The following is a 13,968-nucleotide window of genomic DNA, read 5'->3' as shown; positions in this document are numbered from 1 at the left end:
TTTATTTATATAAGTATATTTATATATTTTAATTAAAATATATTTATATATGAATATATTTACATATAAATACATTTTAATTTAAATGTAGTTATAACTATAAAACTATGATGGCATTTCTGTGGGTTATTTCCCCAATATAGTGTTTACTAATGTTGAACATAGACTTAAGTGTTGTTACAGTATACTTGTATACAGAAAATTGTATACTTACAATTTCCTTAGAATGAACTGTCCAGATAAATAAAGATGTGAGTGTCCCAGGATACTAGCATCATTGCTGTTTGGTAGCATTTGTTCCACGTTGGTCTCTAATCTGTGGAATAAGGAATTGCTTTAACCACATTTATGATGTCTAGAACAGTTCTACTGAAAGAATGGCCCGCAGGCTAGTGCTCTTCTTACCTGCCTGCAACAAAGTAAGTACGGAAATTGGAAATAAGTGTTTGGAAAGTTTTACATTAATTTGACAGAGTTGAATCTATTTTTTTTAAGTTGAGCTTGTATTTTTCTATGTCCTTTTAAAATCATTTTTTTTCTGAAAATTCATATTATTCTACAGCATATCTATCACAGATAAGATTTTCTAAAATAATCTAGAAAATTTCTTAAATGTTGGTGACTCTTTCACTTGTACATCAGTTTCATTGTTCTAAAAATTGTTTTCTTAGTGTGACGAGTATGAGATCCTTGTGTAATACTTGAGGAAATGAGACACAATGATAAAATTTCTTGCCTCAGGCTGCTGCATATACTGGGATTAAATTTTTCCCTTCTCATTTTTATGATCAGACTATAAGGCCTCATCTGCTTTTCATGTTATGATATTTTAATTATAATTAGAGGGAGTAAGTGAATGAGAGAGAAAAATTATTCCTAATAGGACATTGCATTTTTTTACCCTTCAAAGAAAAGTATAAATAGCATTTCCTCCCATATTATTTTTCTTTTAGTGCCATGTTCTAAAACTAAAGTACTTTGGAAGATATTTAGGAGAATTTTAACACAATGGCTTTGTACTTAGAAAATATTCTCTGGGTGCTGATTGTTTTTAAGTGCTGGTGGAGAGTATAACAATAATGAAATTGGGGGAAATTCGCAAATGTCACAGTGTCAGCCTCAGAAAGAGGTTTGTTTGGGTTTCTGTCCGGGCTGAAGGAAGACCCAAAGAGCCAGAATAAACATTGAGAACATGTACTTGGCTAGAGTGGATGGATGTTAGGAGGTCAAACATACACGTCTAAATGACTTGTGAAGCAAGAACTGAGAAGGGTGTTAGATGAGAGAAAGAATGAGGCCAAAGGACAGAGAATTGAAAAATATGGAAGTAGGTGGGAGGCCGTCTAGGTTGCTGGGCCTGGAGGCTTCTGGCGGCAGGCTCTGTGGATGGGCCATTTCCATTTGAAGGGCCAGGGGTCAAGTACACATTTGGAACCTAGCATAAAAAATGTATTAGGCTTGATTATTCAATTGAAGAGCACTTGATGAAAATTTTTGCTTTATCTTCTATTACCACCTTTGGCTACTACTCCTCTTCTACAATAAAAAAATAAATAAACATAATTACAAGTTTATCATTCTCAGCAGGTTGTGAGTCTTTTATATGTTAAATACATATTGTAGTATAAATATTTTTGCTTTGATGTAAAAATTTGGGTGCAATTGCCCTTTTATAAATAAGTTATGTGTGTGCTATAATTTTCCCATAAAAGTATGACCTAAAATGATCTGAAAGGATAACTATTCTCAAAATGTTGTTAAAATACACTTAGAAAAAAGTTTGTTTTTTTTTTAAAGTGGCACATTTCTCAGATTCTTTTATTGCCCCTAAACACGTCTATTAGCTTTTTCCAGTCTCCTCTTTCAGTCATGACTGCCTTACATAGTTTTTGGATCTGGGATCAATTGCTTAGCTTTAGTGAGATTTTTGAAGGGACATTTATATACTAAGAACCACTTACCCATTAGTCATACTGACCATTACTGCTATTGTATTCAATTAGTAAGGATTTACTAACTGCTCACTTCAAGGTTCTGTGTCTGTCACTGAGATTGCAAAAGAGGTGCCCTTTGTTCATTCATTTATCCACAGTCCTGTTCAGGTATCTGCTATAGAGCAAGCACGGTGCCAGGAACTTCGGACAGGTTCCCTCTTAAAAGGAACTGATAGGCCCTCTAAAATGGAGATTATAGCTCTTAACATTATTATGAGGATTAAATGAAATGCTATTTCTAGAGCATCTAACACAGCCCCTGAAACAGCAGTGCTCTGAATGAGTATTTTTCCCCAGAAATGACAGAGACTGCTTTTAAGAAATTTTTACAAATCATTGTGAAAATTGGCTGAATCTTTCTTAATGTTGAATGTTAATTTACTGATTAAAAATATAATAATCCAAGAGGCAAACACATTAAAATATTTCCTTTTACTTAAATATTAGTAGGAAAAGCCAAATTGAGAGACTGCCAAAAGAATGGAGTAAGAATATTAAGAAACAGTCACATGTAAAAGAATTAAAAATAAAAGAGATTTTTAAGAATATGTAAAAGTAGTACTTTACTTGTTTGCTTACTTCTTGAATGTTGGCTTTTAGTCATGCTTTACGTTTCACCTGGAGGAGGGGAAACCATCATGTCAGTGACTGATTTTGGCTATGCGTTATTTCAGTGAACTCTCAGGAAGTTCAGGCTAAACATCCAAAAGAATTAATATTACAATAGTTCAAATCTAAGAAGACAAAGCTAGTGCTCCTAGAAAACACACATCCTGCCACCTGCCCTCTGAAGTCTGATAAACCTTTCAACCAAAATTTTTCCGTCAGTGGGTAGTGTGGTAGACATGAATTTGAATCTGATCAGATTTCTTTAATCAAAAAGTAGGCATTTTTGTGTGTCCTGTGAATAGGAATGAAACCCAAATTAGAAAATCAGCTACAAAGAATACTAGCAGATTTATGACACAATAGCTTTTCTATATTCAGGAGGAAATGCCTCTCGTTTGGCAATTCTTTTATTACCTAGAAGTAATAACTGGCATTTGTAACAATTTCCTTGCCTGACTGATTCTATTCCCTGAAGCTTTTTGAGGTTATTGTATTCTATTTCATTCTCCCAGTGCTGTCCAATAGTAGTTTCTGTGATGATGGAAATGTTCTGTACCTGTGCTGTGCAGTATGGTAGCCACTAGCTGCCTGTGGCTACTGAGCTATGCAGCTAAGGAACTGAATTTTTAACTATTTAATTTTAATTTTAATGTAAACTTAAATAGCCACCTGTGTGTTGTGGCTACCACGTTGAATAGCACAATTCAAGACTATAAATATTAATTCATGAGGGTTAAAATAGGTTTCCACATAGACGATATTGAGGAAATTGGTAACTGGAAATTCTGGTTTTGCAAAAGCTTATATCTCAGTATTCCATTAGGTGTGAGATTTCAAAAAGAATCTTGTAATACAAATTAGATGACTTAAAGTGTTTTTCCTTTCAATCTTGACTTTTGTTTTGTCTTTCCTATTTTTCTGTATTTTTTACAAGTTGATAACATCAACCAAAAGCAATTTTCAGATATAAACATTAGGCCACAGCTTCATTATTTTGGATAGTGTATTTTATGAGGGGGAGGTGCAGAGAGAGAGAGAGAAAGAAAGAATATGAATGTATAGGCTCAACTTTGAGCTAGTCTTGGACATTTATTACTTTGGCTGTCCTAGTAAGTGTGTTAAAATCATAGTGGAAGGGTCCAGTATGATTTCAGGTAATTTCTAGGATGCATTTTGTATGGCATTTTGTTTGTTTAGGCAATGTCACCAATTAATTTTCTTTATCGTGGCTTTTCATGTTCTCATCCTACTTGTTAACAGATTATGAGCTGAACTTTTTCTTAAATAAAGAGTGCATTTTAAAAGGGGGCTGGGTGCATTTACCCATAGCAGTGTCTTTTTGCTTTACCTTTTTTATTATTAAATTTATTGGGGTGATGTTGGTTAATAAAATTATATAGGTTTCAAGTATACCATTCAATAATACATTGTATGTATATTGCATTGTGTGTTCACCACAAGGGGGTCAAATATGTGGTGTCAGAAGTAAATTTGACTTTGGGTACTTTATCTTTTTAACTCAAAACATCACTTTAAATTGTAGAATGTAATGTATATGCCCCTAAGGAAAGTCATCTTTTGATTAACTGAAGACGACATTTGCCAATTTGCCTTCTTTGTGTATAAAATTTCAATGAACTGTAATATTTTAAATCAGGGGCTTCTGGTTAATCAAATGAAAAAAATTATCATACATTCATTGTTTATTTACTAATCACCAGGTACTTTTCTTGGTACTGGGAATACAACAGTGGACAAAGCAGACAAAATAATCCCTTCTCATGGAGCTTAAATTCTAGTGGAATCCTTTTTGTTTCCATTTCTGTAGATGATTTTTCTAAAATATCTATTTCTTTTCATCTAGCAAGTACATAAATTATCACAGTCTAGTGTGTTTGGTTGGTTGGTTTTGTTCACTAAGACTTTTGAGTTGCCTCAGAGCCCTCATGCCTTAAGACTGTTGGTGTAGAACCGAAGTTTTATTCTGAATCACATTGGCAGCTTTTTAACAAAAACCGATGTTTCCCCTCTCCTTCTCATCCTGGTTTAGTTTATTGGCCATGGCATGAGCATCAGTATATTTTTATCAATATTTTTAATCACCCCAGGTGATTATAATGTGCTGCCAGAGCTGAATACCACTAGTATAGAAAGTTTAGATTACTGGCTTGAAGGATACAGAGTCCAGTATATATCCAGTATATATACTAGAAGATATTTTAAAACCTAATGATATCAACTTGTTTTGTTTCAGTTTGTGATTATAAACTGAGACGTGCAAGAAGCAAAAGAGAAATAGGATTGAAGGTTCTTATTATTTAAGTTCTCTCTCCACCTCTTTTATCTCAAATCTGACATTTTATTTACCCACTTAATCATTTAAGTAGCACTTATTATATGCCAAGTGTTAGGGATTCAAAATGAACAAAGAATGAGCCCTGTCCTCTAGGAATTTACAGTCTAGTATGGGAGTCTGCCAGCTTTTTCTGTAAAGGGCCATATAGTCTCTGTCACAACTATTTGACTCAGCTGTTATAGAGAGAAAGTAGCCATAGACAATACACAGACAAATACGCATGCCTGTGTTCCAATAAACTTGATTTATCAAAACAGGCTAATGTCTGAATTTGGCTGTAGGCTTTTGTTACCAATCGATAATTACTAGTGGGGTAAGTGATTAAAGCAAGCACTGGTGCCTCAGTAGCACAAAGAAAGGGCATCAAATCAGACTGGGGATTACCTGAAATAGTCAGGAAAGATTTCTGAAGATGTTGGTCAAATGAATTATGAAGCATGAGTGGGCTATAAAGACTGCATGGAGCTGGAAGAATTTGAGCCGAAAGTAGAAGCCACAAGCCATCTTAAGACCTGTATTCAGAAATCCTAGAATGTTATTTCTGTCATATTCCATTGGTCAAAGGAAGTCAGAAGACCAGCCCAGATTCAAGGGTGGGAAATAGCTTCTACCTGTTGATGGGAGGAATAGCAAAGACACGTTGCAAATGGCACGGTCACAGGGGAATGTAATTCATTGAGAGACATATTAAACAACACAGTACAGTGGCTTATAGTAAAATTCTATGACCCAAGTTCTCTAGGCTTAGCTCTTGATATGTAAAAGAGAGTTTTTGGAATATTTTTTCCCTCTTATAATTTTGTTTTCTCATCATGTTGATAATAAAATATAATTTATTATTTCATGTGTATTTAGCATAAAAGGAAACACATGTATAAATGTATATAGTCTTTCTGGTTTAATATAGAACTTTTGTTAACCAATGACCCTTGATTACCAAGATGCTTATAATTGTGCTGCCCTTACTTGTGCTCACAGGCCAAAATTTAGATATCGTTGACAACCAAGGTAGTGGATAGCAGAAGGGAAAGGGGAAGAGCTCTGGAATCACAGATTCCATGTAGTTTCCTGGCGCTGCTACACGCTAGCTCTGCGACTCTTTCAGCCTTAATATCTTAATCTATAAAACGTGAATAATAGTACTTCCCCTGAAAGTTTGTTGGTTGTTATTGCTAGTGAGTTATTATTGCTGAAAGATTTTAGCTTTCATTTGGTTTTTAGAAACTAGCATTCCTATTTAAAGATTACAATCTGACTTTATTTAGGAGAGTACAATGTGTTGTTGTTGTTTTTTTAATCTTTTATAACAGTCTCTCGGTGGCTCACATTTTTTTAATAAAAATGCATCGTTACACATTCTCCTCTGAGTTACACATTCTAGAACACAAATCCTTTATTTAAGCTACTTTTTGTAGAATGGGGCTTCACAGATCTGGACACAATTGAGTTTCTCACCAGGGTGCCCTGTGTTCATAAGTGGGCCACAGGCAGAAAGGACAGGCTGGTCTCTGCAGATGAATTGCTCTACTTACTGAGGTAGTCAGTTCAGTTCAATAAGCATTCTTTTCCCCTGAGCAGTTCATGCTTATTTACTAAAGACTTAATTATGAAACTGGAGAATTGTGGAAAATCTGTGATCAATAATTATAAAATAATCATAATATCTACTATTTATTGAGTACTTAATATATGCCAGGAACTATGTTAAGTGCTTTACATGCATTACATAATTTATCCTCAGAAGAACCCTATGAGATAGTACTATTATTATCCTCATTTTCAAAACCTAAAAAATGACATAGCAATTTATGAAAGTAGTGTAGTATGTTGTAGAATCTTATGAACTACAGATAGGCAAAAGTAAAAATATAAACATCATATTCTTACCATTCAGAAAAATATTAGTGTTGGTATCTTTTTATGTGAACTTCTGGAATTTAGAAAACTTCTCTCTCTCCTACCAAGCCTAATTTTTGAGACTATTGTCTAAAAATATTAAAAAGACATTCTTATTTTAGAATGTAGAATCCGAACATTGATCCTTTCTTTTTGTTTGCCTTCCTGCTTAGCAATCCTAATCATTTCTAAGTTTTGGGTGGATCCAGCTGATTATCAGACAGGTTGTGTTCAGGGAAGATAAACGCATGAATGCATTTAAAAAAATTATTCCAGTGTGTCAGTTAGCTCTTGCAAGGAAACAATCACAAAATTTCATTGTCGTAAACAATAATAATTTATTCCTGGAGTCACCTAGAGTGGTTCTTCTTAGGCTACGGGTTAGCTGAGGTGGCTCCTTTTGGGGCCCATGGTTTGTTCTTACTGTAACAATGGCAGAAGTGTAAGGGGACCAGCCCAACTATATAAATACACATCTGCTAACACCCTACGGGCCAAAGCAAGTTAGATGTCAAGCCTGAAGTTAAGGGATGTGGAAGAACACTCCTACACCAAGTGTCCTTGGCCTGAGGCCAAGACAAGGTATGGATGTATAACGCCACTGCAGGGGAATGAGAAATTAAGACTAATAATTTCATCTACCATATTCACTTCCATGTGTATGTTTATTTATTCACCCACCTATCTATCTACCTTACAAATAAAAAAATAAATATATACACATATCTGTATATATGTATATATTTATACACGTACACACAAGGTAAATAAAACATGTAGCTATATGTAAAAATTTTTAATGAAACATGAAAACGAGATGGCATATGGAAGCAGGGCGATCAGCTAAAGAAGCTAGTATAACAGGCCTGGTGTATATTGAGAAGATATCAGAGAGTGTTAAGTGTATTGAAAAACACTATAAAGAGTAAATGTGACAGCCTTTTCTGGATGGGGTCAACAGAAATTTGCTGATAAATTGGACACTGGAGATCGGGGTTAGGGGAGTTAGGGTTAAGATAGAGTGAATGAGAAGATATTACAAATGTCCACAATTCTGTGAGCCTAGGGAACTTGGGAAAATTGTAGTAGCATTGACTAGGAGAAGGAATTTGTGAAGGGTGACTGGAAGAGAGGAGTTAGTCTTACTTTTCATGGGTAAGTTTCAGATATAAACAAATATCAAATTGGTCATGTTCTCAAGATGATTGGATTTCAGTGGTATGTTCAGACAGGAGCACTAATTAGCTTTGTTAGTGACCATAGACTAGTTTCTAACATCAATTCCAGCTCTTAAATTCATAACACTTTGACCTTTATTGAGACTTACACTTGGAGCATATGAACAAAATGTTTCTCTAAGAAGTTTAGAGAAAAAGGAAAAAAAACAAGATTAATATGTCAGGGATCAAATCAGGTCCTCCCAATACAATTTCTTGTTGTTGTTTTTGTTCTTTTTATTCTTTTTATTTTTATTTTGTTAATTTGAGAAGCTATAAGCTGGACATACTTCTCTTCGTCTGGCCACAGACTTTATCAATCCCTCTTGTCTTAGGCCCACCCTCTTCACACATTTACATTATGTCCCAGTCCTGCAAGACATTTGGGATTTGATCCCTGCCCTCGGGGCTTACTAATTAATGATGGGAATGTGGAAAATATTCAAAGAAAATCAAGAAAAACTAGAGGCAGGCAAGCACTGAGTCATGAAAGTTGAGGTTAAATAACATTTTAAAGAAGCACTAAAATTAGCTGATTGGTCCAGAAAGCTGAAAACTGAGCTTATTAAAGTCTTTGTTTTTCTTTTACAACTCGACTAGATTTTAAACTCTGCCAAGAGTAGAAACAATGTCTTTTCTGTTATGAAACTTTATCCTACAGTGAGATTACAGTGCTACAATCTACAGGTGCTCCATCAATTTCAAAAGAAAGAAAAGGGTCGAAGGGCATGGAGACAAGAAGAAAAAAGAGAAGGATTTAAAGTTGCCTCACTCTTCTAAGTAATAACAGAGGCCTTTTCTAGAATAACCCAGATGAAACGAATCTTTTTGTACACATACCACTTTTCTAGAGACAATGAGAAGTTGGAAATAGGTTTACTATGTGTGGATATATTCAAGGAATAATTTGTTTTCATTAATTACTTTCTCTAGCTCAAATGTCTCTCCTAACAAGTTTTCTTCTGTTCAACCCTTTCTGTAGAAATGACCTGTTGATGGTTTGTCGCCAATTGAATATGGAAGAGTCTGTGACTGAGATCATGAATCAACTGGGAGCAGGTGAAAATGGCAAGATTTCCTTTCAGGATTTTACAAGGTGCCGCATGCAGCTGGTTCGAGAAATTAGGAAGGAGGAAGTAGGCCTTTTTGAGAAGTCAGACAACTCCTGTAAAAAGAAGAAGCAGAGGGATAGAATTACTTCCTGGCCCACAAGCAGTGACAACAGTTTTGGTAGGTACAACCAGGTGATAATTTGATGGTGCTCCACTAGCTCTGCTTCCATGACCTCTATCACTGAAAGTGGCCTGCCCAGCTTGTTGCCAGCTTAGCCCCGGACTGTCTTCTTGGCCACAGTTGCCTGGGTGAGTGCTCACTATTTCACCCCGTTCTGTCCTGTAGCTTCGCAAGTCCTAGTTTACAGCTTTCTTTATTTTAGTTCTTTCATTTTCCAAGCATAATAATGCATTCGAATAGCTATAAGAGAGGACAGGCAAATAGAATGAGATAGCTGGTAACTGCATCAGCAGCCTCAGAAACTAATTGAGGACATCTTCAAATCTTAGTGCAGTTCTGTGCAATAAGATTTTTTAAAAACCATTTCTTTTTTGTTTAATTTTTTAAAAGTCTTCTACAGACTATTCCTGTTTCCTGTTCATAAGTACTGTTTCCTACCAGTGCAAGATAAGCAATTGGAAAGTTTTTTTAAAATATTGATAATTATTGAAGCTGGGCGAGGGAAACATGGGTTTATCGTACATATTTTTGAGTACTCAAATATACATATTTTCAGTATATTTGCATATTTTCATAATAAAAAATTTAAAAGAAAAGAAAAAAAGCATCTTAAAGAATAGCCTGAAGAAAGGGACAGACGAAAGTATCTGAAATTTCTACCTATACTTTAGGTGATTTGTTTTCCTTGAAAAAGTCTCTTAAATCTCTGTTTCTTTCTCTACTAGGTAGATCTAATGACAAGAAGTAAAGGTCCATGTTAATTTTTCATCATTTGTTAAATATATACTAATTAGTATGGATAATTATGTAGTACTCCACAACACACACATGCACACAAACACACACGCTGTCCTCTACCATGTTACCATGTTCCTCACAGTGAAATAATTTGAAGGATTATTACTGAGTAATTGAAATAATAAAAACATTCTCATGTTTCCTGTGCCTTACTGTCTTAATGGATTCCATTTTAGCTTCAGATCTGGTAATGTCTGGTAATGCAAGTGCTCTCAGCATAATATGTACAAATATTTAATTTTTGAAGTAACATTTTTTCAGGTATTGAAGTAACATATATTCATTAGAGAAAAATAAGGAAAAAAAGGCAAGGAGAAGAAAATAAAAATCATCCTTAATATCTCACCACCCCAAAAATAATAACTACTACTTATATTTCTCCCTCTCTTTCTCATATGTGTATATACGTGTGATTTAATTGTTTTTGCTAATTTTTTCACATACTTTCTATGTAGTTTTGTATTCTGCAATTTTTCCTTTATATTTTTCTTATGTTTTTAAATAGCATTTGATAATATGATTTGTAACGTTGCATGAAATAAATTGAACACTCAGTAATATTTGTTAAATGAAAGAATGAGTGGAATTCTTTTTGCTAAGCCACATTTTCTAATCTTTCTGCCAAGAACATGGACTTCTTATGTAAATACATAAGCCTACACATATATATATTTGAAAGGTTAAGTAAACTGTTGTATACCCAACAATTGAATACTATATTGCTATTAAAATAATATATAAATATGTATCAAATGTGTATTCCGAAGGAATGCTTTTATGTAAAAAACTGCTGTCAGAAATTGTATATTAATGTGGAGTATATTTATAAATATTCTGAAAGGAACAGGTTTGATAGAATTGCTGCCCACATCTAATTAGTTTGACCATCTCATAAGAAAACCCCAACTAGAAAAGGGGTAAAAACAATTCTCTTTCATCCTTTTCTATAACTAGACACCCCTGGAGGAAGAAGAGGTAACTGAAACTAAAACATGTCATGAACTGAGGAAATGCCAGCAGATGTGAAACCTTTTACCAGTTTTTTCTGTAGTTAAAGCTTCAGAGTCAGACTATTTGAGTGTGAATCCTGGCCCTGTCACTTACGGCCTACACAGCACTAGACAAGTTACTTGACCTCTCTGTATCTGTTTCCTCAAGTGCAACATGAGAACAATTATGTTATTTGGAGGAAGCAAGCATATAGATGTAAAGCACATAAAACAATGCCTGGCACATAATAAGAACTAAATATAAGTTAATATTGTTATCAATATTACCATCTAGTTTTAGTTCCTGGAAATTGCCACAGTTACAACTCATGTTGAAAAACAACCACCTGTGTGAATCACCTGATGTGAATCAAATACACTTAAAAAACTACAATAATTAAACGATTTATGTGTTCAATTAGTCCCTCCCTCTCTTTTCTACATCATTAACTTTCTTTCTGATTCTATTCAGACAAACTTTAGTATCTCCCATCTTGTGGTGGGAGTGGGAGGAGCCTTCTCTTGACTTCATGTCCCTTTAACTACTGCCCCACTTTTCTGCTCCTCTTCACAGCAAGACTTTTTAAAGAGTTTGTCTACATTCATTGTTTATCAGTCCTTACCTCTCATTATTCCTTCAACCTACTCTTCCCATCTTCAGTCATCATCAATCCACTGAACTTGCTCTTATTGTCCTCATATTGACCAACTTGATGGTTCCTCTTCTGTCCTCACCTAGATCTTTGGCATTTGACTCAGCTGACTACTCCTTTGCTGCAGCTGCACTTTATTCTCTTGGACTTCTCGACACCACATTCTCCTGGACTTCTGCCCACCATTTTCTCTCTCTCTCTCTCTGTCTCTCTCTCTCTCTCTCTCTCAAGAAAAGAGATTACTTCAGATCTCACAACTTGGGCAGACCCTACCTCTAACAACCCCAAGAAAAAAAGTTGGAAGAATAGAGACTCTCTGTCTCTCTCTCTTTCTCTCTCTCTCTCTCCACCCCCTAACCCCCGCCCCCCATCTCTCCTTTTCTCTTTATGCCACTTCCAGTTTTTGAGGTGCCTTGGAGTTATGGTCTCTCCCTGGATGATCTTACATGATCCCATGATTTTAAGTACTATTTTTGTGCCAGTGACTTCCACATGTATGTATCTAGCCCAGCTCTTTCTCCATGAGCTTCAAAATCAGATAAAATTGATATATTTTCCTGGATATCTTATAGACCTCCCAACCTTAACACAGTCAAAAGGATTTTTGGTCCCATTCCCTAACCTTCCTTCCAGGGTCATTCCTCTTCCAAATATTGCCATCCAGGAAATAGCACCATCCACCAGTTTGCTTAAGCCAGTAGGTCCTGTTGTCTCTTTTGCAAAAGTACATCCAGTATCTGTCCACTTCCTTTGTTCTCCTTCCACCACCCTTTTCTAAATCACCTTCATGTCTTGCTCTGACTACTACTAAAACAGCCTATAACTGGCCCTCTGATTTTTTCCCTTGCTCACTACGTTGCACTCTTACCCTGTAGTCAGCGTGGTCTTTTAACATTATGAGAATATACTTAGGTCATTCCCATGACTACAATGCTCCATGGCTTCCAAATCACCTAAAATGAAGTCCAAATTCCTTACCACAGTATGGCCCATACCCACCACTCTAAGTTGAGATCACAGTGATTCCCCTGATTTATTATGCATGTTCCAGCCACACTGGCCTTCCTGCTATTCCTCTAATTTAGCAAATTCAGCCAGCCTCCAGCTTTTTCCCTGGCTCTTTCTTCTGGTCTAGAATACTCTTCTTTCTGACCTTCTCATTACATGACTAGTTCTTTCCTGTTATTCAGATTTCAGCTTAAATATTCCCTCTTTAGAGAGGACTTTCCAAACTAATGTACTCTCAGTCATGCTTTCACAGGTCCTTTTTGCTTCATGCCAATTATTCTTATCTAACATTACATTATGTACTGACTCAAAGACTTATTTATCTCCCCCAGTACAATAAAAGTTCTACTAGAGTACTCATTACCTTATTGGTGTACTGCTATACTCCGGCACTGCTATACTCCTGGCACATGGGAGATGCTCAGAGCACATGTGTTGAATGAAAGAGCAATGCATGGTTCCAGACACTAAGAAGTTACCATTTAATTGTAGAGTCATAAGCACCTGACGAATAGCAATAAAGCTTAAATTAGAGTCATCAAAATTTTAGAAGCCATCGAATGGTGCAAAAGATAAGGCTTGCAAGGAGATCTAAAAAATACTGTGAGCAGTTGTTTTGGGAAAGGGTTAGGATTCTACCTGTGACTGAGATTATGGAAAGAAGTAGAAAAAATGTTATACTGTTGTGAGAAAAGCCTAAGAAGAATTTAAGTTTAACAGTTAAGTGTCAGAAGGACTTTATTGTCAACTCTGACATTTCATAGCACATTCACAGCAGGGGGTCAAGTTGGCAGAAAAAGAAGACCCACCAAAACATTACATGCTTGACTTAGAAGAGGAATTTGAATAAATTTCTTTTTCCCAAATATTTTCCACAGAACACTGATTTAAAGGGATGGTCATAAATATTATATGAAGAAAGAATTTCTTTGTCAAATACCTTTGAAAAGTTCGAATTAAACTAGATTAATAGTTTTTTTTTTGTTTTTTTTTTTTTTGCTATGAAACATTTCAGAGGCTTTAATATACTCATGTTTCTTGTAAATCTCCAAGAGAAGAATAAAATATATAGCATTTCCCATGTTTAATTGTCCATAAACTTTTATTTACAAATCTCCTCTTTGGCCTTGCATTCTCTATTCAAATGTATTTTGGGGAAAAATTAAGATATCTGAACACCTAGATTATAATAGATTTTTATATCTGTTTTAGGTC

The 13,968-nt window shown here is 35.2% G+C and overlaps 1 protein-coding gene across 1 annotated transcript in view; it reads left to right on the top strand.

Annotated features, from left to right (window-relative positions):
• The window catches only part of MCC (mutated in colorectal cancers), a 379,504-nt gene that overhangs the window by 62,304 nt on the left and 303,232 nt on the right, over window positions 1-13,968 (top strand). Inside the window, exon 2 of the mRNA XM_025047770.1 lies at window positions 9,055-9,302. Within this exon, the coding sequence (XP_024903538.1) occupies window positions 9,055-9,302 (248 nt within the window). The remainder of the gene's footprint in view (window positions 1-9,054; window positions 9,303-13,968) is intronic.

Source organism: Pteropus alecto, unplaced genomic scaffold, assembly GCF_000325575.1.
Source record: "Pteropus alecto unplaced genomic scaffold, ASM32557v1 scaffold20, whole genome shotgun sequence".
NCBI classification, from domain to species: domain Eukaryota; kingdom Metazoa; phylum Chordata; class Mammalia; order Chiroptera; family Pteropodidae; genus Pteropus; species Pteropus alecto.
Note: the sequence above shows the minus strand (reverse complement) of the source record. Positions and strands in the feature narration are given on the sequence as shown.